General features: G+C 56.0%; 1 protein-coding gene across 6 annotated transcripts in view; it reads left to right on the top strand.

The window, feature by feature from the left end:
* The first annotated feature begins 215 nt into the window (after positions 1-215).
* TOP1MT (DNA topoisomerase I mitochondrial) overlaps positions 216-23,961 on the top strand; it is a 31,026-nt gene continuing 7,280 nt past the window's right edge. For 2 of the 6 annotated variants that reach the window (XM_063669175.1, XM_063669174.1), the window contains exons 1-12: positions 235-379; positions 3,747-3,862; positions 5,686-5,807; positions 9,722-9,909; positions 10,614-10,758; positions 11,101-11,244; positions 12,143-12,328; positions 15,616-15,684; positions 15,879-15,993; positions 17,937-18,064; positions 18,242-18,336; positions 23,775-23,924. In XM_063669175.1, the coding sequence (XP_063525245.1) occupies positions 258-379; positions 3,747-3,862; positions 5,686-5,807; positions 9,722-9,909; positions 10,614-10,758; positions 11,101-11,244; positions 12,143-12,328; positions 15,616-15,684; positions 15,879-15,993; positions 17,937-18,064; positions 18,242-18,336; positions 23,775-23,924 (1,580 nt within the window). In that variant the 5' untranslated portion in view covers positions 235-257. Of the gene's footprint in view, positions 685-3,746; positions 3,863-5,685; positions 5,808-8,930; positions 9,054-9,721; positions 9,910-10,613; positions 10,759-11,100; positions 11,245-12,142; positions 12,329-15,615; positions 15,685-15,878; positions 15,994-17,936; positions 18,065-18,241; positions 18,337-23,774; positions 23,925-23,961 lie in introns of all 6 variants that reach the window. The other 4 variants (XM_054497913.2, XM_054497912.2, XM_063669172.1 and 1 more) reach the window with 4 other exon arrangements.

Genomic DNA, 23,961 nt, shown 5'->3' with positions numbered 1-23,961 from the left:
GTGCTGCAGAGGTCAGTGGGACTGGGTTTGGATCTAGGTCCCCGCCCCAGCGTGAAGGGGCGCGGCGCTGGACCACGAAGGCAGGGAAACCGGGGGGAGGCCGGCAGGACAGTCAGTGGTCCCGCTGCCGCAACCTCGTGCAGGCTTAGACCGCCCAGCCTTGGGATGAGCGCCGCTGGGGGCGGAGGCCGCGCTCGGGGGCGGGGCCGGCCGCCGGGGCGGGGCCCAGCTTGTCGCCCTTTCCCAGAGGCTGGCAGATGCGCGTGGTGCGGCTGCTGCGGCTCCGGGCGGCTCTGACGCTGCTCGGGGAGGTCCCCCGCCGCCCGGCCTCCCGGGGTGTCCCGGACTCGCGCAGGACGCAGAAGGGCAGTGGAGCCAGGTAAGGTGGCCCAGTGAGCAGGGGCGAGGGCCCTGAGCACCGGGCTGGGGTAGGTCCAGAAAGGGGAGTGACAGACCTCGTGGGACGGCCTTGCCCTGCTTCCGGTTTTCCCAAAAGTCGGGCCAGGAGAGCATGCGTGCCGCGGTGTGACCGGCCCGCCTCCTGCCTGGGATGTACAGGCCCCGCCATGACGTCGCCCCTGCTTCCCCAGGCACCACCCCACCAACCCTATTTGGGGAAATCTCCCCTTTTTTTTTCCGCTTGTGGTTTCATCATTTGTGTAGCTGTGCCTGGGCCTCAACACGGTAGGGTTTGGTTAGGTACTTTATAAAAAGCTTATGTTGCTGTGCGTGGTCTTCTGAGACCCGCTCTTTCCTGGAGTCGGTTCCCGGGTTGTCTCCAGGACCGATTCTGCATGACCGCGGGCACTCACTGTCATATCTACATCACCCGGCACACGCCGCATGGATCCAGTGGCCCTGGTGGCCGTTGGTGGTCCCAGGCGCTTTCCTGGGGGACATGTGAGAAGCCCTGCCGGCGCATACTGGGCCTGGGGTAGCCGCATGGGGATGGGTCTCTGCGCATGAAATGCTGGAGGTTTCCGAAGAGCTGGAGAGTTGACAGCCTCACTGGTGCGTGGGAGATCCTGCAGGAGTTCCCGCCAGTTCTCGCGGTTTACCATCATTCACTTAATGCTTCCAGCGTGGCATGTCTCTGTGACCTGGTGGTGCGCTATCAGCATACCCATTCACAGCTGAGGGCCTGCACAGCTACCCAAGGCCATGCTGCAGAAATGTCCTGTCTGCCTGCAGGAGCTTGGGACCCAAAGAGAGCCCAGATGGGGGAGGGTGTCTTGGGAGGAGGGAGTTCTGGCCTGCGTGTGGAGCTGGGGCTGGCTGTGGGCCCTGCACTGAGGCATATCTCTCCCAGGGTGCACAGGCAGGTAGGTGCTCTCCAAAAAGTGCTGCTGAGCTGCAGTCGCCTGGGTGGGACAGGTGGGTTTGGAGCAAGGTCTCTGGCTTTGAAAGCCAGCTTGCGTCTGATGGTGGTGCTTGGTACCCTGATCTCTGCAGGGGTGAAAGAATGTCACTACAACGTGCAGCCCTCAGTTGGGCTTGAGTGCACACGCAGCGCTGCAGCCCTGCCTGGCCGCTGGCCAGCAAGTTGTTTCACCTCAGTGTCTTCATCTCACTACCCTAGAGGCTTTGTGAAGAATTTGGCAGTCAGGGTTACTGTCAGTCAGTTCTTTATTTTTATTTTTATTATTATTTTTTGAGACAAAGTCTTGCCCTGTCACCCAGGCTGGAGTGCAGTGGTACAATTTCAACTCACTGCAACCTCTGCTTCCTGGGTTCAAGTGATTATCCTGCCTCAGCCTCCTGAGTAGCTGGGATTACAGGCGCCCGCCACCATGCCTAGCTAATTTTTGTATTTTTAGCAGAGACGGGGGTTTTGCCATTTTGGCCAGGCAGGTCTCCAACTCCTGGCCTCAAGTGATCCGCCCGCCTCGGCCTCCCAGAGTGCTGGTATTACAGGCGTGAGTCACTGCGCCTGGCTCTTATCAGTTAGTTCTGAGATACATGTGGTTTCACATTTTCTCACACCCGACATGATCCATCTTCCCTTATTCTCTAAGAAGGCGTTGTCTAGGTTTGCATCCTTCAGGGCACTTAGTGGTGCAGCCTCCTATCAGCCCCACCCTAGACATGCTGTATTAGGGCTGGTGGGCTCTCTTGAACTCCTAAAACCTGTAAGAAAGGTGAGGCTGGTCTCACCTGACGTGGAAAAGCTCTGCAGAGTCAGCAGAATCCCCCTCCGCCCGACTCTCCCTCCAGACTCCAGCTGCCTGCAGTATCTGCCAGCTAGTTTTTTTGTACTTTTGCCATGTTGGCCAGGCTGGCCTTGAGCTCCTGAGCCTGCTTCAGCCTCCCAAAGTGCTGGGATTACAGGCGTGAGCCACTGTGCCCGGCTCCACCCTGGAAGGTTCTTGAGCCCATTAACTTCTCCCTACTTTATCAGCTCCGTCTCTACCTCTTCTAACCTTGCCCATTCCCTCCTCTGAAGAAACAGCCAGAAAGACCCTTTCAGAAATGTCTGTCGCACATGCTTTCCCCTCTCAGACCCTTCAGAGACTTCCCGTTGCTCTGAAGACACTCATCCCAGCCGACCAGGCCCACCAGGCCCCCAACAGCACTACCTGGGTGGGGTCACGTGCAGGTCTCCTGGCTCTGGCAGGTGGGGGTGTGCTCTGGAACCTTCTGTCCTTGTGCTTCTGGGGGAGGCTCAGAAGGCGTGCCCATCTCACTCTTCTCCATTCTGATGGCGCTCCCACCCTCCCGCTAAAGCCTCTCCCACTGAGGCCTTTGCACTGGCCATCCTGGGTGCTGGACTTGCTCTTTCCGCAGGCCTGCTGACTGAGCCTGCCCACTGCCTGCCAGCCACGCCCCGTCTCGCTCCTCTTCTCCCAGGCCCATCTCAGTGTCTAGGTTCAGTTGAGCCCTTCGTATGGATGGGTTTTGGTGATCTGCATCCACAGGACCCAGTGCAGTGCTGGCTCAGGGCAGGCTTGGGCTTGCCTGGAGCCTCAGTGGATAGATGATGACTGGCCTGGAGAGTTAGGATGGGCTGTAGTCGCCACGCTGGCTGTGTCCCCTCAACCCCCCAACCCCCAACCTCCAGAGCTGGGCTTGCCAGGAGGGGGCGCCCTGGGGAGGGGGACCTTGGCAGGGAGCCCCGTGGAGCCTCATTGTGTTAGTGCCTTACAAAAAGGAGCCCTTCCTTGAAAACCCCTGAGGCTTCTGGCTTCAGGGCCTGCCCTCCCTGCCCAGCCTCCTCCACCCTGCCCGATCCTCTGTGGGCAGCGGTCCTGCGCCCTGCTGTGGTGCCTCTCCACTGGCTGCACTGCTGGCCCCCCGCTCACCCAGCTCCTCGGAGGCAGGGCTCTCTCCTAAGCAGCCAGGTCCTTTATTTAGCAAATGAAACGGTCCCATGGAGAGGTTCCCGAGGATTCTAGACCGGCTCTGAAGGGACCCAACTGGGGAGAGGCCCTAGAGCCTGGGAGAGGCACGTTGCCTTTCCCGCTTAGCTGGGCTTGGTGGGATCCGTGACTCAACAGCACACGGGCCTCTGCGGGTGGGGGCATGGGTGGGTGCACGGGCACGGGGTCTGAGGTCAGGTGGGGTTGCCTCCCTCTGCAGGCCTTGTTTTCCTCCCCCGTGAGGTGGAGGCCACACTGCTCGCCTGCCGTGGGGTGGAGGCCACACTGCTCGCCTGCTAGGAGCCACAGGGAGGGGCTACCGTGGGAGCGGGGAAGAGGCTCATGCAGGGCCTGGCCCAGGAGAGTGACACGTCCTGTCTCCATCTTTAGGTGGGAGGAGGAGAAGCACGAAGACGGGGTGAAGTGGAGGCAGCTGGAGCACAAGGGCCCGTACTTCGCACCCCCATACGAGCCCCTTCCCGATGGAGTGCGTTTCTTCTATGACGGTAAGGATGCAGGGAGCCGCTCCTCCCCAGCCTGCGCTTGGCTCCCTGGCCGTGGGCTCCTGGTGGGCATCCGGCTCACTCCCTCAGCCCCGCTGCAGGTTTCGGCTATGAGCGCTCTGTGCCTTCTTCTTGCAGGTGATGCGTGGGGGCTGCTGACCGACTGACCCATGCTCAGAGGGCAGCAGTTCGGGGGCTCCTGTCCCTGCCTTTCCTGCTGAGCCTGCACTGGCTGTACCTGTTGTGTCCAGGACCCTCTGGGCAAGGCCCACCTCCCCTTCCTCCCCCTGCACCACTGTGTTCCCTGTGTGTTCTGAGTATACACAGTACGTACACTGTGTGTAGGCAGTCACTTGACCCCAGCTTGTGATTCTCAGCAAGAAGCGGAGCCTGTGGTTGACATGAGCACTGAGCCACCCTCAGAGGCAGGACCCCAGGGCTCTGGGTCATCAGGGCCCACACACCCCTCCTGCCCTTGAGCCCTCCTCTCTACCCCAGGGCCGAGGAGCTTCGGCTTGGCTCTTGTGCTGCTGATTTTAGCTGCTTCAGCCCATTTTCTTCATCTCTGCTAGAAGGCATCCTTCTAAGAAAAGCAAACCTCTTCTCCCCCAGGGTGGGCCCCCACGCCATGCTGTGCCCCTCGAGCCAGTCCTCCTGTGGGCCCCCTGCCCAGTCACATGCACACCTGAGTTCGCTGAGCTCCTTTGATGCAATTTTTTGTTCAAAGCCTGTTTTTCCGAGCTGGACTGGAGCTTCCACACATGCACACCTGAGTTCGCTGAGCTCCTTTGATGAAATGTTTTGTTCAAAGCCTGTTTCTCCGAAGCAATACTGGAGCTTCCACAGGGACAGAGGTTCTAGCTGTGCCTGTGGGGGCTGCCCATGGGAGGCCATGGGGCCTTACTAGTGTCTTGTGCTGTGACCCTGGCCTGGTGTAGTGGCCGCCTCACCTGCCCCACAGCGGCCCTGCAGGACCTCCCTGGCCAGGAGGGACGTGGCAGGCGAGGGCTGCCTGTGCAGGGCCATGGTGGACAGTCCGGGGAGCAGTGGTGTTGCGTGGGGCCCAGTGGGGCCAAGCCTCCACAGAGGGGCAGCGGGAGCTGAGCCCCTCGGGCCTGTGCTGCTGGCCTCGGGGCCTCTCGTCCTCTGTCCTGAGAAACTAGTTTGGGGAAGGATTGCTGCTGTTTATCAGGAATGCCTTCTTCCTTGTTACCAAATGATTACACATTTATTTCTCTAAAATCTTCTTATGAAAGCTTTTCAGACGTGCAGTTGAAAGAATTCCTGGTGAACACCCTCGTTCCCGCCACGAGCCTCTCACTCTGCTCGCCTGGTCCCAGCTCACCCCCCGCATCTCTAAACCACACTGATCTTACAATAAAATGCAGGGAATGGTGGGACAGAGGCCGGCAGAGTTGTAAAATGTTACACCTACAGTTATTCAGTTTTCTGCTTTGAAGCCTTAACTTTTATTTTGCTTGTGTAATTTTGTGGAAATTGCTGTGTTTTAAAATTGTACGTGTTCCATTTTCATGTAATATAAATGTAGTAGCAAAGTTAAGTACTAAAGGAGGAGAAATCAGTAGCGCCTGAAATCTTCTGCAGCATTCTCACGACCCACTCCAAGATCACTGTGGTTGTCACCTCCACGCAGGTTGATTGTCGTGTGTCATGCAGAACATGCTTCTGAACTTACACAATAAGGCCTAGCTTCTTGTTTTTGGCATAGTACGCACGAAAGCGTAGTTTAAAGCAATGAAGTCATGTCAGCTGGAGGCCGAGCCTGTGGCCGCTCTCTCATGCGATGTGTCTTTGGATGCCTGCAGGAAAGCCTGTGAGATTGAGCGTGGTAGCGGAGGAGGTCGCCACTTTTTATGGGAGGATGTTAGATCATGAGTACACAACAAAGGAGGTTTTCCGGAAGAACTTCTTCAATGACTGGCGAAAGGTAGGTACCCTGGGCGGCCGCCACAGCTGTCCTGGACCTGGCTGGCCAGGCGCCTGCGGTTCTGCAGTGCTGCCTCTGGACGCCCCTTGCAAGTTCTCAGTGGCCCCTGTGTGACCACTCACAGGTGCGATCATGGCTCTTTGCAGCTTCGAGCTCCTGGGCTCAAGCCATCCTCCTGTCTCAGCCTCCTGAGTAGCTGGTACCATAGGCGGTACCAGTGTGTCCAGCCTAGTTCACCTCAGACCTTTCCCTTCCCAGGCAGGCTGTGGGTGTGGAGCCTGATTTGTGGTCGCTTTACCCCATGGACCACTGAAAGGACAGGGGTCTGGCATAGAAGGAGAGTGGAGGAGGCCGCATGCCATTTCCCAGCCCCCAGGAAGACACGTTTGGCGAGAAGCTGTTTGGAGGGAAGGGTGCTGCCTCAAGGTTTTTTCCTTGCTCATTTTCAAGGTGACTGCCCTTCGCCCACGGCCTGACTGGTTTTATGTATGTGCCGCGGGCTCTGTGCCCTCCGGGGTTTCTGTCTGCACCACACCTGCGAGGCTCGCCCCTGACTTGCTTGTCCCGCAGCATCTGCCTGGCTCTGGCTGGGTCGCGTTTCCTCTGTTGTGTGACTCATGCTAGTCCATTTCCCTATTCGTGGGTGTTCGATTAATTCCTGTTTTAGGCCTTTGCATGTGTAAACCTGCCATGAACATTCCCACATGGGTGAGGGCACATACGTGTGAGTTGCCTCTGACAGGACTTGGGGTGAAATTGCTGGGTCACGGGCTACACGTGTGTCCAGCTTACTAGAAACACCAGGCTGAACCGTCCACACGCCTGCCACGGGTGTGAGGCACCTTTCTAGTGGGCACAAAGTGACACCTCACCGTGGGTGGGGTTTGCATTTCCCTAATGACTAGTGATATTAAGCATCTTTTGGTGTACCGATGTGTCATTTCACTATTTTCTTTCGTGAACTTTTGTCTGTTTAAAAAATTGAGTTGCTTGCATATTCCTCGCTAATTTATCGAAGTTCTAAAAACGCATTCTGGATGCGGGTTCTTTGTTGGATGCACGTGCTGTGAATATCATCTCCCAGACTTTGCCTTTTTGCTTCTCAGTGAGGTCTCCAAACAGAAAATCGTAACTTAGTTATTCAGTTTATCGATCTTTTATGGTGAGTACTTTTGTGTCCTGTTTTAAGTCCATTATCAGAAATATGATTTGCAAAAATCTTTTACGGTGTTTGTAGTTTCTATTTGCGTTCTCTTAACAACGTCTTTGGAAGGTCAGGAGTTCGGAATACTGATGAGGTCCCACATTTCGTGTTTTGTCACAGGTTGTGCTTTTGTTGTTTTGTCTAAGAAATCTGCTGAATTCAGCAGCACAGAGATTTCCTCCTGTGTTTTTCCTAGAAGTTTCGGTTTTAGGTTCCCATCGAGGTCGGCTTGGTTTAGGTGCAACTCTGAGTTAATTGTGGTTACGGTGTGGGGTAGAGGCCGAGGCTTGTGCTTTGCATGTGGGTGTCTGACTGTCCCGAGCCAGCTGCTGGAGCCTGTGCTTCCTTGTCCCCTGTGTGGGCTCCGCTTCTGGACCCTCTTCCTCTGTCCTGATGCCACCCCCCTGCCTGTCACGACAGCTTTGTGAGGTGGCGCCAGCTGCCCGGCGTCCTCATTGTCCCCCTGGTCAGCACTTCTTTCAGTCACTAGCAGAGCTAGGAAGGGAGGCAGTGTCACACAGCAGCAGAACAGGAGTGGGTGGCAGATCCGACGGCCCCGGGAGACACAGGGACGGACCCTGAGCCCGTGGTTGTGGCCGAGCAGGGCTCCATCCCGGTACAGATGGTGTCGTACCTGAGCTCCTCGGAAGAGGCGAATCGTCCCCATCCCACAGCGAGACACGTTTAGCAGCAGCTCCTGAGGTCTCACATGCCTAAGTGGCCGAGCCTGGACTGGGACCGTGAGCTGGTGCCCGCAAGCCTGGGCTTTTGGCCATGGGCTGTGCAGAGTTTTTGTTGTGTAGGAAATGAAAGGAGAAACAGTTGCCTGTGATCTGCGGCTCTCCCTCAGGTCAGTGTCTCCTGTTCCCGTGTCCTGGCTTTTCCTGGGCACTAGTTTTTGTGTGAGTGTGATCAGTGTGCATGTAATGTTTTCCCCACTTAGCATTTTATCCTGTTTAGTCTCCACACGGGTAGATCATCATCGAGCTGTTTTCTGCTGCGCTTTCCAAAATTCACCTTGAAACTGAATCCCAGCACCACAGGACAGAGGGAGGGCCTTTAGGAGCTGATTGGGCTGTGAGGACTCCGCCTTGCTGCAGCCCTTAGGATTAATTTAGGGCCTTAGGGCAGGGCTGGGTGGAATTAGCTGGGCCCCTTCTAGCTTCTGTCCCCCTCCACTGTGTGAGGACAGCCTTCAGGGCACCCTCTCAGAAGCAGGGACTGGGCCCTCCATAGATGTCAAATGCTGGGACCCTGATCCTAGCCTTCCAGACCCCAGAGCCGTGACTGTGATTTATAACTGACCAGTCCCCGAGGTTTTGTTGCAGCAGCACGTATGGACTGAGACTTTGCCCTTGGTAATCCCGTCACATTCACCAAATGAGCTCCCGACCATTTATCCTGCTCTGTCCGGTCATGGAGTTTCTGCAGTTGCCCTTAGTGCCGTCGTCATCCTGGTTTTCATACCGGAGAGTTTATTTAGGATGGATCTCAAAGTGGAATTACTGGGTCAAAGGTTTTAGCCAGTTTTACTACCGACTTGTTGTGAAGTTGCTTTTGGAGAACTGTGCCCTCAGCTGCCCCACCCCACTCCACGCCTGCAATAACAGAACCAGCTCTATCTGTGGGGTCTGCGGGGAGAGGCTCTATTCACGGGGCCGCAGGACTGTGTGCACGTTCTGCCTGTCACACGCATGCCTCCGTCAGACATGGTGAGAGCGCGTTTCTGTCCGTCAGACATGGTGAGAGCGCGTGTCTGTCCGTCAGACATGGTGAGAGCGCGTGTCTGTCCGTCAGACGTGGTGAGAGCGCGTGTCTGTCCGTCAGACGTGGTGAGAGCGCGTGTCTGTCCTTCAGACGTGGTGAGAGCGCGTCTGTCCTTCAGACGTGGTGAGAGCGTGTGTCTGTGGTTTGTGCAGGAAATGACGGTGGAAGAGAGGGAAGTCATCAAGAGCCTGGACAAGTGTGACTTCACGGAGATCCACAGATACTTTGTGGACAAGGCCGCAGCCCGGAAAGTCCTGACCAGGGAGGAGAAGCAGGTCGGGCTGCCTCGAGCGTTGTGTGACCTGAAGTGGCCCCTGGGAATGAGAGGCCGGCCTGGCCCAAAGGCTGAGAAAGGCCTGTGGCCTTAGAGAAGCCCCTTCTCACAAAGCTGCTCTTTTCTCGTCAGCCTTAGTGCCCCTGCGTGTGCTTAAGTGTTGTTCCGCTTCCCCAGAGCACATTTGAGAGTAAACCTGGTTTGAAATGGATAATTTACCATCATTGATCAAGGGTGGGTTCCCAGACGGGCCGTGGGCTGAGGGCGGGGCTTGTGCGGGCCAGTCGGCTTCTTGCTGTTCTGTGCCATGCGCCTCCCTACATCTAACAGGAACCTGCCGTGCTGTGATGTCCACGTGACCTTCTCAGGGATCCCCTTAGCCCTCCTCCTCCATGGTGGGCAGCCACGCTCCCTCCACCTGCCTTTACTGCTCAGGCCTAAAACAGCCGAAGCCTGTGCAGGGGCCGGGGAGTCCAGGCCATGGCTCTCGGTGCCCCCTGCAAGCCCACCTGCACTGTCCCCTGCCCCTGCGACCTCCATGGATTGTGAAGGGCTTTGAGGGTCCAGCTGAGTTAGCCAGAGCAGGGTGGTCCCGGGTTAGCAACAAGAGACTGAGGCCTGTTCTCTTCTCTTCACTGCTAATATCCACTGACTGTTTTATTAACTCAGAAGCTAAAAGAAGAGGCAGAAAAACTTCAGCAAGAGTTCGGCTACTGTATTTTAGATGGTCACCGAGAAAAAATAGGCAATTTCAAGATTGAGCCGCCTGGCTTGTTCCGTGGCCGTGGAGACCATCCCAAGATGGGGATGTTGAAGCGAAGGATCATGCCAGAGGATGTGGTTATCAACTGCAGCAGGTGTGTGGCCGGGTGGGCAGCAGGCGGGCGCTGGACCCCCGCCACCTGGGTGAGGCTGGCTTTTCTTCACCTCCTGGGAGAGGGAGGCACACCGAGAAACGTGTGGTTGGTGACCCCCACACCATTCCTGTGGAGCTCAGCCTGCGGGTGTGGCCGGGCAAGGGCGGCCCTCCCAGGGTGCTTCCCACGGGGTCGGAAGTCCTCGCCTTGCAGTGGCTGAGACTTTCTCCCGCCAAGGACACCTCCGTGTGGTTTTCATATCCCACACCGTCTGGATGACCCAGTAGCATTAGGTGTTTTGAACTTATTGGAGGGACATTCCAAGTGGTGGAGAGGGGACCGCTGGGCCGCGTGTTGTACTGTGTGACAGCAGCGTGGAGTAGGAACCCTGCCTGCAGGACCCCCAGTGGCCAGGCTGTGTGGAGCAGGGCACTCGTCGTCCCAGTTGGTGCTGAGAGGTCCGTGCAGAGCAGTGCCGTGCTTGGGTGGCCACCCAGCCTCCTGGTGCACTGTGGTCTTCCTGTGTGTGCAGAGGGTAGACTGAGCAGCTGCTTTTGTCTGAGCTGCCAGGCAGACCACCTCTGATGCTGGACTCGGTCAGGAGCCTAGCCACCACGTGGGATGGTTGACCAGAGCAGCTCCTTTTGCTTGCATTCCAGAGAAAAAGGTCTCCAAGTTATGTTTGGGTCATTGTTCTGCTGCAGGGACTCGAAGATCCCCGAGCCGCCGGCGGGGCACCAGTGGAAGGAGGTGCGCTCTGATAACACTGTCACGTGGCTGGCAGCGTGGACCGAGAGCGTTCAGAACTCCATCAAGTACATCATGCTGAACCCTTGCTCGAAGCTGAAGGTGAGCGCAGGGCTTGGCAGGGTGTTTCCTCCCCGGGAGGTCCCCCTGAGGATGCCGGCAGGGAGGTGAGTAAACTGGGCGCCGGCAGAGGCTTCTGAGATGGGCTGGGAGTCGGCCAGCCCGCGCTGAGGTCATGCTGTGCCAGCAGCCACAAACGCCAAAGCCAGGAGTGGGCATGGGTGCTCACTGCCAGCGTCACCCAGCTGGATTTGCTGCCCCAGCCCCTGACCACACCACCACCTAGTGGAGAAGCGCGAGGTTTGGGGGAGGGAGAGTTGACAGCCTCCTCCATTATTTAACAGGAATGCAAATGTTTTCTTTCCTGTTATTTTCTTCGTTTAGGGGGAGAAAGCTTGGCAGAAGTTTGAAACAGCTCGACGCCTGCGGGGATTTGTGGACGAGATCCGCTCCCAGTACCAGGCTGACTGGAAGTCTCGGGAAATGAAGACGAGACAGCGGGCGGTGGCCCTGTATTTCATCGATAAGGTACGCGGCCTTCTCGCTTCCTGGCGGCTCTTCGTCCTGGTTCTCCTGGCGAGGACGCCCAGTTGGATGGTGCAGTGTGGCGACGTGGGCCTGTGTGTGGGGTGGAACCTCATTCTGATGGGAGTGTGTGTGCATGTGCACACGTGTGTGGGTGTGAACGTGTGTGTAGGGTGTGCATGTGCATTGTGTGTGTGTGCACTTGTGTGGGGGGCGTGCACGTGTGTGTGTGCACGTGTGTGTGTGGCTTGCCTGTGTGTGGCATGCCTGTGTGTGTGGCTTGTGTGTGTGGTGTGCATGTGTGTGTGTGCATGTGTGTGTGTGCATGTGTGTGTGTGGCGTGCCTGTGTGTGGCATGCCTGTGTGTGTGGCGTGTCTGTGTGTGGCGTGTCTGTGTGTGGCGTGTCTGTGTGTGTGGCGTGTCTGTGTGTGTGGCGTGCCTGTGTGTGGCGTGTCTGTGTGTGGCGTGCATGTGTGTGTGGCGTGCATGTGTGTGTGGCGTGTCTGTGTGTGGCGTGCCTGTGTGTGGCGTGTCTGTGTGTGGCGTGCCTGTGTGTGGCGTGCGTGTGTGTGGCGTGTGTGTGGCGTGCCTGTGTGTGGCGTGCCTGTGTGTGGCGTGCCTGTGTGTGGCGTGCCTGTGTGTGTGGCGTGTCTGTGTGTGGCGTGTCTGTGTGTGTGGCGTGTCTGTGTGTGGCGTGTCTGTGTGTGTGGCGTGTCTGTGTGTGGCGTGTCTGTGTGTGTGGCGTGTCTGTGTGTGGCGTGCGTGTGTGTGGCGTGTCTGTGTGTGGCGTGCCTGTGTGTGTGGCGTGTCTGTGTGTGGCGTGTCTGTGTGTGTGGCATGTCTGTGTGTGTGGTGTGCATGTGCACGCACCACCCATTTTGACCATTCCCCACCAACTAGCTGGCGCTGAGAGCAGGAAACGAGAAGGAGGACGGTGAGGTGGCTGACACCGTGGGCTGCTGTTCCCTCCGCGTGGAGCACGTCCAGCTGCACCCAGAGGCCGATGGCTGCCAACATGTGGTGGAATTTGACTTCCTGGGAAAGGACTGCATCCGCTACTACAACAGAGTGCCAGTGGAGAAGCCTGTGAGTGCCCTCGCGCTGGCTGCCCCTGCTACGTGACATGTATTTGCTCTGGATGTCTTTGGGGGCGTGCCGGAGCTGCTGTGGGGTCTGTGGCCCGTTTGCCACCGCCTGTCTGCTGGGTGAGGCCTGCTGTGCTGGGGCTGATCAGGGTGAAGATGAAGGAGAGGCTGTGCACCACGGTAGACCCAAGGGGTCACAAGGGAACTGGTCAGGGGCTGAGCAGGGCGCGTGTGTCACGCCAGCTTCGTCTCCTGCCCCCAGGCCGGAGCATCTCCCAGGGCTGCTGGAGGAAGGCACTGCAGACCCAGTGGTTTAACCACAGACGTTTATTGTTGCTCAGCCCTGGGGGCCAGAGTCCAAGTCAAGGTGCTGGCAGAGCCGCATCCCACCCACACTCGGGGAGGATCCTCCTGCCTTCCCAGCATCTGGTGGGGCTGTGGATCCTGGATGTCCTTGGCCTGAGGCCGCCTCACCCCAGTCTCTGCCTCCATTGTCACATGGCCATCTTCTCCCTGCGTCTCTGCCTCTGTGTGTTCTCACAAGGACTCTGTCGTATTGGAGTTAGGGCCCACCTCACTCTTTCTATGACTTCATCTTACCAGTCTCTAAAGACCCTATTTCTAAATAAGGTCAAGTTCTGGCCAGGCATGGTGGTGCACTCCTGTAATCCCAGTGCTTTGGGAGGCTGGGGTGGAAGGATCACTTGAGCCCAGGAGTTTGAGACCACCTGGGCAACATGATGAGACCCTGTCTCTAAAATAATAATTTAAAAAAACAGCCAGGCATGGTGACTCACGCCTGTAATCCCAGCACTTTGGGAGGCCAAGGCAGGCGGATCACGAGGTCAGGAGATTGAGACCATCCTGGCTAACATGGTGAAACCTCGTCTCTACTAAAAATCCAAAAATTAGCCCGGCGTGGTGGCGGGCGCCTGTAGTCCCAACTACTCGGGAGGCTGAGGCAGGAGAATGGCGTGAACCTGGGAGGCGGAGCTTGCAGTGAGCCGAGATCGTGCCACTGCCCTCCAGCCTGAGTGATAGAGCGAGACTCCGTCTCAAAAATTAAAAATAAAAATTAGCTGTGCATGATGGTGCATGCTTGTGGTCCCAGTTACTCCAGAGGCTGAGGTGGGAGGATCGCTTGAGCCTGGGAGGTTGAGGCTGCAGTAAGCCTTGATCACTCCACTGCACTCCTGCCTGGGCGACAAAATGAGAGCCTGTCTTTTTAAAATTTTTTTTCTTTTTTCGAGACAGTGTCTCGCACTGTTGCCCAGGCTGGAGTACAGCGGTGCGATCTCGGCTCACTGCAACCTCTGCCTCCTGGATTCAAGCGATTCTCCTGCCTCAGCCTCCCGAGTAGCTGGGATTACAGGTGCCTGCCACCACGCTCAGCTAACTTTTGTATTCTTAGTAGAGACAGGGTTTCACCATGTTGGCCAGGCTTGTGTTGAACTCTTGACCTCGTGATCCACCTGCCTCAGCCTCCCAGAGTGCTGGCATTACAGGCATGAGCCACTGTGGCTGGCCGAGACTGTGTCTTAAAAAAAAAAAAGGTTACATTCTGAGGTTCTGGTGAGGATATGAATTTGGGGAACACTTTTCACCCCAGTACACCTGGGAGGGGCTGCCCTCTTTCCTCTGCTGCAGGGGCTAGTGGCTGCCCACCACCCCCACAACCCCTCGCTCCACCAGCATCGATGCCCAGAGGGATGAGTGTGGTCGGGAAGGGCTGGGTAAATCTCTGGTCTCCAGGCTGGCTTGAAGGAAGATTGGAATCTGGGGAGCATCCTCACCTTTGAATGGCTGTCCTGAAGAGTCACGGTGTCCCCTGTCTGGGTGGGCGCCACATCGTAGTGATGTTGGACAGATCCACGTACGAACTCCCTGCACCTCAAAAGCACAAATGTGACTCAGGCTGGGCTCAAGGCCCACGCCTGTAGTCCAGACACCTTGGGAGGGCTAGGTGGGTGGGTTGCTGGAGCCCAGGAGTTGGAGGCTGCAGTGAGCTATGATCATGCCACTGCACTCCAGCCCAGGTGACAGAGCCAGACCTAGTCTCTTAAAAAAAAAAAAAAAAAAGAAAAAAAATTAATGTGACCCAACCGTAAGATGGAGTGGAGCCGTTCAAAAACAGAGATGGAAGTTTGGGGACAGGTGTTGAGGGCAGCAGAGAAACAGGAGTCCCTGGCAGGGCCAGGCCTCAGGCAGTCTGGTTGGGAAGTCAATCCTAAGGAATGAATTAATCGGAGGTAGGAGACAGAAGCCAACACACAAAAGGAAGAGGCGAGGAGGTGCTCACCACAGCGCCCCTGCCGTGGTGAAGCGTTGGCCGCGGTGCAGGCCTGGGCGGGGAGTCGCACTCTGTCCAGACAGAGGACTAGCCAGCCATTTACAGTGCTGTCAAGGGGAGCACTCAGTAACGGAATGCATGTGATGTAAAGAAAAAGGCAGGATATAAAGCCTCGTCAAGATCAGCGGTGTGAAACCAAATGTGTAGAGGAAGATGAGGGAAGAAGCCAGAAGTTGGGAGCTGTGGGCCAGGGCTTCCCGCTGTGTCCTGGCCTGTGGGTTTGTAGAATGGGGTTCCTCAGCCGTGGTGCCAGGCTGGTGAGGGGGCCAGTTGGGGGTGCGGGGCCTCCTGCCCATGTCTGGTGAGGGAGGGCTGCCATGCTGGTGCTGCAGAGAGCAGTGCAGAGGCCACGGCAACCTTCGCCCTGGAGCCGATGCACAGTGCTCAGGGAGGCCACCTGCCACTTGTAGGAGGACCAGCAGGTGAAACCGAGGGGAGGGCAAGCATGGGTGCAGGTGCAGGCTGGCATTTCCTCGGAGCAGGGTTGGTCTCTCCAGAAGGGAATTAGTGTCCTCTCCCCAAAGGGACTGGTAGAGGGAGGTTGGACACAGGCACCCCAAAGGCCCTGAGGTCCTGTGATGTCAGATGAGTGTCCCATGACATTACAAGGGTGTGGGCTCACCTGGTGGAAATCCGGCATTGGTGGAAAAAGGAGCCGGGGACTCCTGGCCACCTGCGGTGGTCACCCAGGGGGTTTGCAGGGCAGGAGTCACACCCACCTCCTGAGCACGCCACCTGTGCACGTGGTAGCGGTGACTGCCGCACTGGAGGGCGGGGGCCGTGTCGGGGGAGGATGCTGACAGGTGACAGCGATGCTGCTCGGGCCACCTTCCTCAGGGAAGCCTCCCGTGGGCTCCCAGGCTCTGCGTAGATGCCCTTCGGGTCCTCACTGGATTCGAGTTTTTTCTGTCCTCTGAAATTCCTTCTTTCTCCTTCAGGTGTACAAGAACTTACAGCTCTTTATGGAGAACAAGGACCCCCGGGACGACCTCTTCGACAGGCTGACCGTAAGCCGGCTCGTGTTTCCTCAGCAGTGGGTGGCAGCAGGACCCAGCGAGAGGGCGTGGGCGCTGAGTCTGGCTCCATCTCTCATAGCAAGGCCCAGGGTTTTGTCCTGATCCAACAAATGCCCTTTCCTTCCCGCGGGAGGCTGGGATGGCCACGCAAAACCAAGTAATTATAGAGACCATTTCCTCCCCAGACGACCAGCCTGAACAAGCACCTCCAGGAGCTGATGGATGGGCTGACGGCCAAGGTGTTCCGGACCTACAACGCCTCCATCACTCTGCAGGAGCAGCTGCGGGCCCTGACGCGCGGTGAGCAGGCCCCATACCCACACTCAGTGTGGGGGAGCATGGCCCCTGCCCCAGGCAGGGCTCCCTGGCTGGCCCTTGTTGAGTGAGCTTCGGGGTGGGGCCGCTTCTTTGGGAAATGGGCTGAGGTGGTGGGCTGGCTGCTTGGCGGCCTGGGTGGCCAGAGTCCTGGGGAGGAGGAGGGAGGTTCTGGCTCTTGGGACCCCAGGCATCCCAGCCATGTACTCTCTGCGGGGTGGCCCCTACTGCTGAGCCCTACTCAGGACCCCGTGGCCAGGCATTGTTCTTTGGCTGCATTCCAGCCAGGTGCTTCCTGTGGAGTGGCCCCTGCTGCTGAGCCGTACTCAGGCCCCATGGCCTGGTGGTGTTCCTCGGCTGCATCCCAGCAACGTGCTCCCTGTGGGGTGGCTGCTGCTGCTGAGCACTAGTCAGGCCCCCGTGGCCAGGCCTGGGGTTGTTCTTCAGCTTCTCCTCAGGGTTCTTTCTTGAAGGCCCAGGAGGCCTCTGCACTTTCCAGTGGTTCTGCCCCTCCCGCCCTCAGCTGTCTGAGCACCCCGACCTCTGGGCCTCTGTCCACAGCCCTGTCTCAGCTTTAGGGCCCTCTGCTCGTTGTCCCTTGCCATCAACCTGGGGATGCCGTCTAAGCTTGGCGAGGGCCTCTCCTCCCTCTGCCCTTGGCGCTGCCCCTGCTCCGTGATGCCCGGGCTGTTGCGTGATGTCCGGGCTGTTGCGTGATGCCTGGGCTGTTGCGTGATGTCTGGGCTGTTGCGTGATGTCCGGGCAGATTGGACGTGCAGACTCTGTCCAGAGGGTACCTCCCACACCAGTGCCCACCACGCTCCCCAAGCAGGGCTTCCTGGAGGAGGCGCCGAGGCCGGGTGTTCAGGGGCGCTGATGCTTGGCATGTGTTTTGTGTGCACCCATGGGCCTCAGAGGCCGGTGCTGTGCTGCCCTGGGGACACCCTTGGAGCTGGGGCAGCGTTGGGGCTGTGGGGATGTGGAGGAGCTAGCTGGCATCCAGGTGAGAGCCCCAGCAGAGGAGACGCCCCCTCCACCGAGGGAGGCAGAAGATTCTGGGTGAGGGCGTAGGGGCCGAGGCCGAGCCTGGGAGAGGAAACGAAGGTGCTGGGCCCACTGCGGATGCGCTTCCAGAGCTAGGTGGGCCATGCAGGAGGGGCATGAAGGAGTGGCCGCTCCCGTAGGTGCCTTGGGGCTAGTGCTTATGTTCTCTGAACCTCGTTCCTGACTGGAAAATGGAGACAACATGGTACCTTGAGGGGATGTCGCCAGGGGAAGCTGGGTGCTGGGGACTTGTGACAGACAGGGACTCCAAAGGCGCGCCAGGGGAAGCTGGGTGCTGGGGACTTGTGACAGACAGGGACTCCAAAGGCGCGCCAGGGGAAGCTGGGTGCTGGGGACTTGTGACAGACAGGGACCCACAGACTCGCCAGGGGAAGCCAGGTGCTGGGGACTTGTGACAGGCAGGGACCCACAGACTCGCCAGAGGAAGCCGGGTGCTGGGGACTTGTGACAGGCAGGGACCCCAAAGATGTGCCAGGGGAAGCCGGGTGCTGGGGACTTGTGACAGGCAGGGACCCCAAAGATGCGCCAGGGGAAGCCGGGTGCTGGGGACTTGTGACAGGCAGACTCACCTTTCTAGGCGGCTGGGCCTCCTCCTCGCCATGGGGCCTGGGAAGGCCCAGGTGGTGCTACCTGTGCTGTGGCCCCACCTGAGGCCTTGTTGTGGTTAAAGACGCTGGGCCCTGCTCTCGGGGCCACCTCGGAGGGTCACTGACCTTCAGCCCTTGTTCTCCCCATCTCCCAGTGGGTGCCTATGTGAGTAGAAGGGGCTGCGCTGTGTGGCGGGTTGAGTAAGTCCGGCTCAGGGCAGACAGGGAGGGTGGCCGGCCCCGTGGGTGCTGCTTCTGACAGCCCATGCCTCTCAGCCGAGGACAGCACAGCAGCTAAGATCTTATCCTACAACCGAGCCAACCGAGTCGTGGCCGTTCTCTGCAACCATCAGCGAGCGACCCCCAGCACGTTCGAGAAGTCGATGCAGAATCTCCAGACGAAGGTAGCAGCTCCCAGGAGAGCCCCCAGCCCAGCCCTCCAGGGACCCCTCCCCCTCCCTGGAGCCTCAGCACAGGTCGGGGAGCCAGCTGCGGTGGGCATGTGGGGTGTGGGAGGGTGTGAGCACAGGGGCTGGTGTGGGATGGGGAGGGGCAGCCCTGTCTGGACCCTTTCCCTGCAGATCCAGGCGAAGAAGGAGCAGGTGGCTGAGGCCAGGGCAGAGCTGAGGAGGGCAAGGGCCGAGCACAAAGTCCAAGGGGATGGCAAGTCCAGGAGGTGAGTACCTGTGCCCTCAGACGCCTTCTCCCGGGGCCCTGTCCCAACCTGTAGGGTCCAGCCCCACAGGGTCGGTGGGTTTTTCTCTCCGTGTGCGGAGACGAGAGATTGTAGAAATAAAGACACAAGACAGAGATAAAGGACAGCTGGGCCTGGGGGACCACTACCACCAAGACGCGGAGACTGGTAGTGGCTCCGAATGTCTGGCTGTGCTTTTATTGGATACAAAGCAAAAGGGGCAGGGTAAAGAGTGTGAGTCATCTCCAATGATAGGTGAGATCACGTGGGTCACATGTCCACTGGACACGGGGCCCTTCCCTGTTTGGCAGCCGAGGCGGAGAGAGAGAGAACAGCTTACGCCGTTATTTCTGCACATCAGAGACTTTTAGTACTTTCACTAATTTGCTACTGTTATCTAAAAGGCAGAGCCAGGTGTACAGGATGGAACATGAAGGTGGACTAGGAGCGTGACCACTGAAGCACAGCATCACAGGGAGATGGTTAGGCCTCTGGAAAGCTGTGGGTGGGCCTGACTGATGTCAGGCCCTCCACAAGAGGTAGAGGAGTAGAGTCTTCTCTAAACTCCTCTGGGAAAAGGGAGACTCCCTTCCTGGTCTGCTAAGTAGCGGGTGATTTTCCTTGACACTGATGCTACCGCTAGACCACGGTCCGCTTGGCAACGGGCGTCTTCCCAGATGCTGGTGTTACCGCTAGACCAAGGAGCACTCTGGTGGCCCTGTCCGGGCATAACAGAAGGTCTTCTGGTCACTCCTCACTATGTCCCCTCAGCTCCTATCTCTGTATGGCCTGGTTTTTCCTAGGTTATGATTATAGAGTGAGGATTATTATAATATTGGAATAAGAGTAATTGCTACAGACTAATGATTAATGATATTCATATATAATCATATCTAAGATGTATATCTGGTATAACTATTCTTATATATTTTATTATACTGGAACAGCTCCTGCCCTGGGTCTCTTTCCTCAGCACGTAGGTAGCTTGCCGCCCACACCAACCCAGATGTGGCAGCTTCAGATGTGCCTTCCCACGGCCAGTTTTGTTTTCCTCTTCAATTGTTATTTTGTGATTTTTTTTTTTTTTTTTTTTGAGACGGAGTCTCTGTCGCCAGGCTGGAGTGCAGTGGTGCGGTCTCAGCTCACTGCAACCTTTGCCTCCCGGGTTCAAGTGATTCTCCTGCCTCAGCCTCCCGAGTAGCTGGGGTTACAGGTGCCCACCACCACGCCCGGCTCATTTATTTATTTAGTAGAAATGGGGTTTCTCCATGTTGGCCAGGTCAAACTCCCGGCCTCAAGTGATCCTCCTGCCTCAGCATCTCAAAGTGCTGGGATTACAGGCATGAGCCACCACACCTGGCCAACTTTGTGGTTTTTAAAAATACAAACTATATGCCTCGTGGACAAGAGTGGGACATATGGAGCTGGGGGAGGAGGAGACCCTGGCCGCCGAGGAGGTTTGTGATTGTCATTGTGGGGTCAGGAAGTGAGAAGAAGGTGCCAGACTCTTCTCCGGGGCGGCGGCACCATCCCCTCCCCACCAGCAGCATGTGAGGGCTCCGATTCCTCTGTCCCGGCACCACTGTAGGGTCAGTTTTCCATGTGTCGATTAGAGCCCAGTGGCTGTGAAGGAGCGTCTGATCGCGGGTGCTCTTTGAAGGTGCTTGTTGCCCATTTCTGTATCGTCTCTGGAGAATGACTGCTCAGGTCCTCTGTCCATTTTCCGGTCGGGTTGTTGTTTTATTATTGACTTGTAAGAGCTCATCGATGTTTCTCCCACTCTTGGGTTGTCTTTGTTCTTTTTTTCTTTTTTTTTTGCTTTGGAGACAGAGCATTGCTCTGTCGCCCAGGCTGGAGTACAATGGCGTGATCTCAGCTCACCGCAATCTCTGCCTTCAGGGTTCAAGCATTTCTCCTGCCTCAGCCTTTTGAGTAGTTGGGATTACAGGTGCCCGCCACCATTCCTGGCTAATTTTTTTGTATTTTAGTAGAGACGAGGTTTCACCGTGTTGCCCAGGCTGGTCTTGAACTCCTGAGCTCAGGCAATCTGCCCGCCTCGGCCTCCCAAAGTGCTGGGATTATAGGTGTGAGTCACCACTCCCAGCCTTTTTTTTTTTTTTTTTTTTTTGTGATGGAGTCTTGCTCTGTCACCCAGGCTAGAGTGCAGTGGCGTGATCTTGGCTCACTGCAACCTCTGCCTCCCGGGTTCAAGCGATTCTCCTGCCTCAGCCTCCCGAGTAGCTAGGACTACAGATACACGCCACTATACCTGGCTAATTTTTGTATTTTAGTAGAGTTGTCGGCCAGGCTGGTCTTCAACTCCTGACCTCAGGTGATCCACCCACCTCGGCCTCCCAAAGTGCTGGGATTACAGGCATGAGCCACCACACCCAGCCATATCTTTGTTCTCTCTTGTTGGTGTCCTGTGACACATTTAAGATTTGGATAAGTCAGCGTGTCTGAGAAGGCTTTGCCTAACCCAAGGCCATGAAACATAGATTTCTCTGTTTTCTCCTAAGAGGTTTATTGGTTTACTCTTACATTTAGGTCATTGGTTCTGAGTTAATTTTTGTGTGTGGTCTGAGGGAATGGCCCAGGGTCGTTCTCTTGCATGTGGGCAGCCAGATGTCTCAGCATCCTAGCTCACCATAGTCTCAACTTGCTGGGCTCAAGCAATCCTCCCACCTCAGCCTCCTGAGTAGCTGGGACCACAGGTGCGAACTACCACACCTGGCTAATTTTTACACTAAGAAGATTCTTGTATGTTGCCCAGGCTACTCTTGAACTCCTGGCTTTAAGCAATCCTGCCTTGGCCTCCCAGAGCTCTGAGATTACAAGTATGAGCCACCGCGCCTGGCCCTTAGGACTGTATCTATAAAGGCCATATTGTATGCAAACAGAGACTGTTTTACTTCTTCTTTTCCAATCATATGCCTTTTATTTCATATTTTTGCATTATGGACCTGGCAGGAATCTTCAGTACACTGGACGTGAGTGGGCAGCCTTGCCTTGTTCCTGATACTGGGGGCAAAACTCTCATGCTTTTATCATGGAATATGATGTTAACTGTAGGTTTTTCACAGAAGCTGTTTGTCAAGTTAACAAAATTTACTTCTATTCCTAGTTTGTTGAGGTTTTTTTTTTTTTTTTTTTAATCATGAGGAGCATTGGATTTTGTCAAATGATTTTTCTGCACCTGTTGAGATCTTGTTTTTGTCCCTTCCTTATATTGATAGGATGTATTATACTAATTGATTATCAGAAATGAAACCATCCTTGCATTCCTGGGATAAATCCTACTTGAGCAATTGTGTAATCATTTTTGTCTGTTGCTGGATTTAGTTTGCTGATATTTTGTTAAGGTTTTTGCGTCTGTATTCATGAGCATGTTAGTCTATAGTTTTCTTATGATGTCATTGATTTTGGTATCAAGGTAATACTGGTAATGAGTTGAATAATATTTAATATCTAATATTTCATGAAAGTTTATGAAAAATTGGTGCCTTTTTAAAGAGAGAGTCTTGCTGTGTTGCTCAGGCTGGTCTTGAACTCCTGGGCTCAAGCAATCCTCCCACCTTAGCCTCCCGAATAGCTGAGACTATAGGCTTGCACTGCTATGCCTAGCTAGGGTCAGTCTGTTAAATGAATTCACCAGTGAAACCATCTAGGCCTGGGCTTTTCTTGGGAGAAGTTTAAAGTTACTGATACAATCACTTGTTATAGTTCTATTCATATTTTCTATACTTCGTGAGTCGGTTCTGGTAGTTTGTATCTTTCTGGGAATTTGTTTAGTCTAGGGTGTCTAACTGGCCGGTGCCCAGTTATTCATAGTATTCCCATATTATCTTTTTTCTTTCTTTAGTGATGTTCCCTCTTGCATTCATTCCTCATTATTGTGGCTGTGGTTCTTTTTTTTTTTTTTTGAGACAGAGTCTTGCTCTGTTGCCCAGGCTGGAGTGCAGTGGCATGATCTCAGCTCACCACAACCTCCGCCTTCTGGGTTCAAACGATTTTCCTGCCTCAGCCTCCTGAGTAGCTGGGATTACAGGCGGACGCCAACATGCCTGGCTAATTTTTGTATTTTTAGTAGAGACGGAGTTTCACCATGTTAGCCAGGATGGTCTCAATCTCCTGACCTCGTGATCCACCCGCTTCGGCCTCCCAAAGTGCTGGGATTACAGGCATGAGCCACTGCTCCTGGCATGGCTGTGGTTCTTAAAGGGTAAAAGTTTTCTCTTCAGGACGAGCATCCTGAGATGCAGGGGTCTGTTTTTAATAGTGGCATGTGCAAAGGAATTGTCAATTGGACCAAAGGGTATTCAGTGAAAAATAAGGCTGTGACCCACCTCTGACCTTCTGTCCCCAGCGGCAGCTGCTGTGAAATTTCTTTAGCATTTCCCGGCCAGGCACGGTTGCTCACGCCTGTAATCCCAACACTTTGGGCGGCCGAGGCAGGCAGATCACTTGAGGTTGGGAGTTTGAGACTATCACGGCCAACATGGTGAAACCCTGTCTCTGCTAAAAATACAAAAAAAAAAAAAAAAAAAAAAAAAATTATGTACGTGGTGGTACATGCCTGTAGTCCCAGCTACTCAGGAGGCAGGAGAATCACTTGAACCCGGGAGGCAGAGGTTCCAGTGAGCTGAGATTGTGCAACTGCACTCCAGCCTGGGCGACAAAGCAAGACTCCGTCTCAAAAAAAAAAAAAAAGACAAAACAAATTTCTTAAGCATTTCCAGAAGGACTGTGTGTGCGTGCTGGCTCTCCCTCTGTTTTCCCTCATGTGCTTCTCTGCCCCAGGGATGTGGCTCATGCTGGGAAGGCACTTCGCGGGGCCTGTGCTTCCGGCCCGGCAGGCTGCCCCGTTCTCGGCCGTATTTCTGCAGGCGCAAGTGTCTTTCCACGCACATTCGAGTGTTTGTGGCACAAATTCCTAGAAGAGTTGGGGTCAAAGCTGGCGTGCGTGGGTGATGTTGTGGCGTTGGAGGGTGCGAATAATGTGGAAAGGGCACCTCTGTGCTGAAATTTGCTTTCCCTAAGGAGGCAGGAAGGAGGGCTGAGCGGCTTCCTGGAGGTTAAAGGGCATTTGTGTTTGCTTTCTCAGGCTTGTCTCGCTGCCCTCTTCCTGTTTGGGCCGGCCTCAGTCTGTTGTTTCGAGCATCTCACCCTCCTGCGAGTCAGGTCCTGATGGGCTGCTCACCCTCCGCCCAGGGCCCTCCTCTGTATCTGACTTGGCAGCTGGAGTGAGGCTGGGCTTCCACCTTTGATCCTGGCTGGTCTTTTGCTGTGACGGATGACTGATGACAATGACAGGGACGGGGCTGCACCGGGAGGGAAGGCGGCAGGGCCGGAGAAGTGCAGGTCTCCTCAGGTGGCACTAGTCCAGAGCAGGGCCTCGTGGCCTCCTCTTCTCTTGCCAGTGTCCTGGAGAAGAAGAGGCGGCTCCTGGAGAAGCTGCAGGAGCAGCTGGCGCAGCTGAGTGTGCAGGCCACGGACAAGGAGGAGAACAAGCAGGTGGCCCTGGGCACATCCAAGCTCAACTACCTGGACCCCAGGATCAGCATTGCCTGGTGCGTGTGCCTGGGGTCTCAGTTCCCACCTGTGGCC

Source organism: Pongo pygmaeus, chromosome 7 (assembly GCF_028885625.2).
Source record: "Pongo pygmaeus isolate AG05252 chromosome 7, NHGRI_mPonPyg2-v2.0_pri, whole genome shotgun sequence".
In the NCBI taxonomy this organism is placed as follows: domain Eukaryota; kingdom Metazoa; phylum Chordata; class Mammalia; order Primates; family Hominidae; genus Pongo; species Pongo pygmaeus.
The sequence above is the reverse complement of the archived record's forward strand: the minus strand, read 5'-3'. Positions and strand labels throughout refer to the sequence as shown.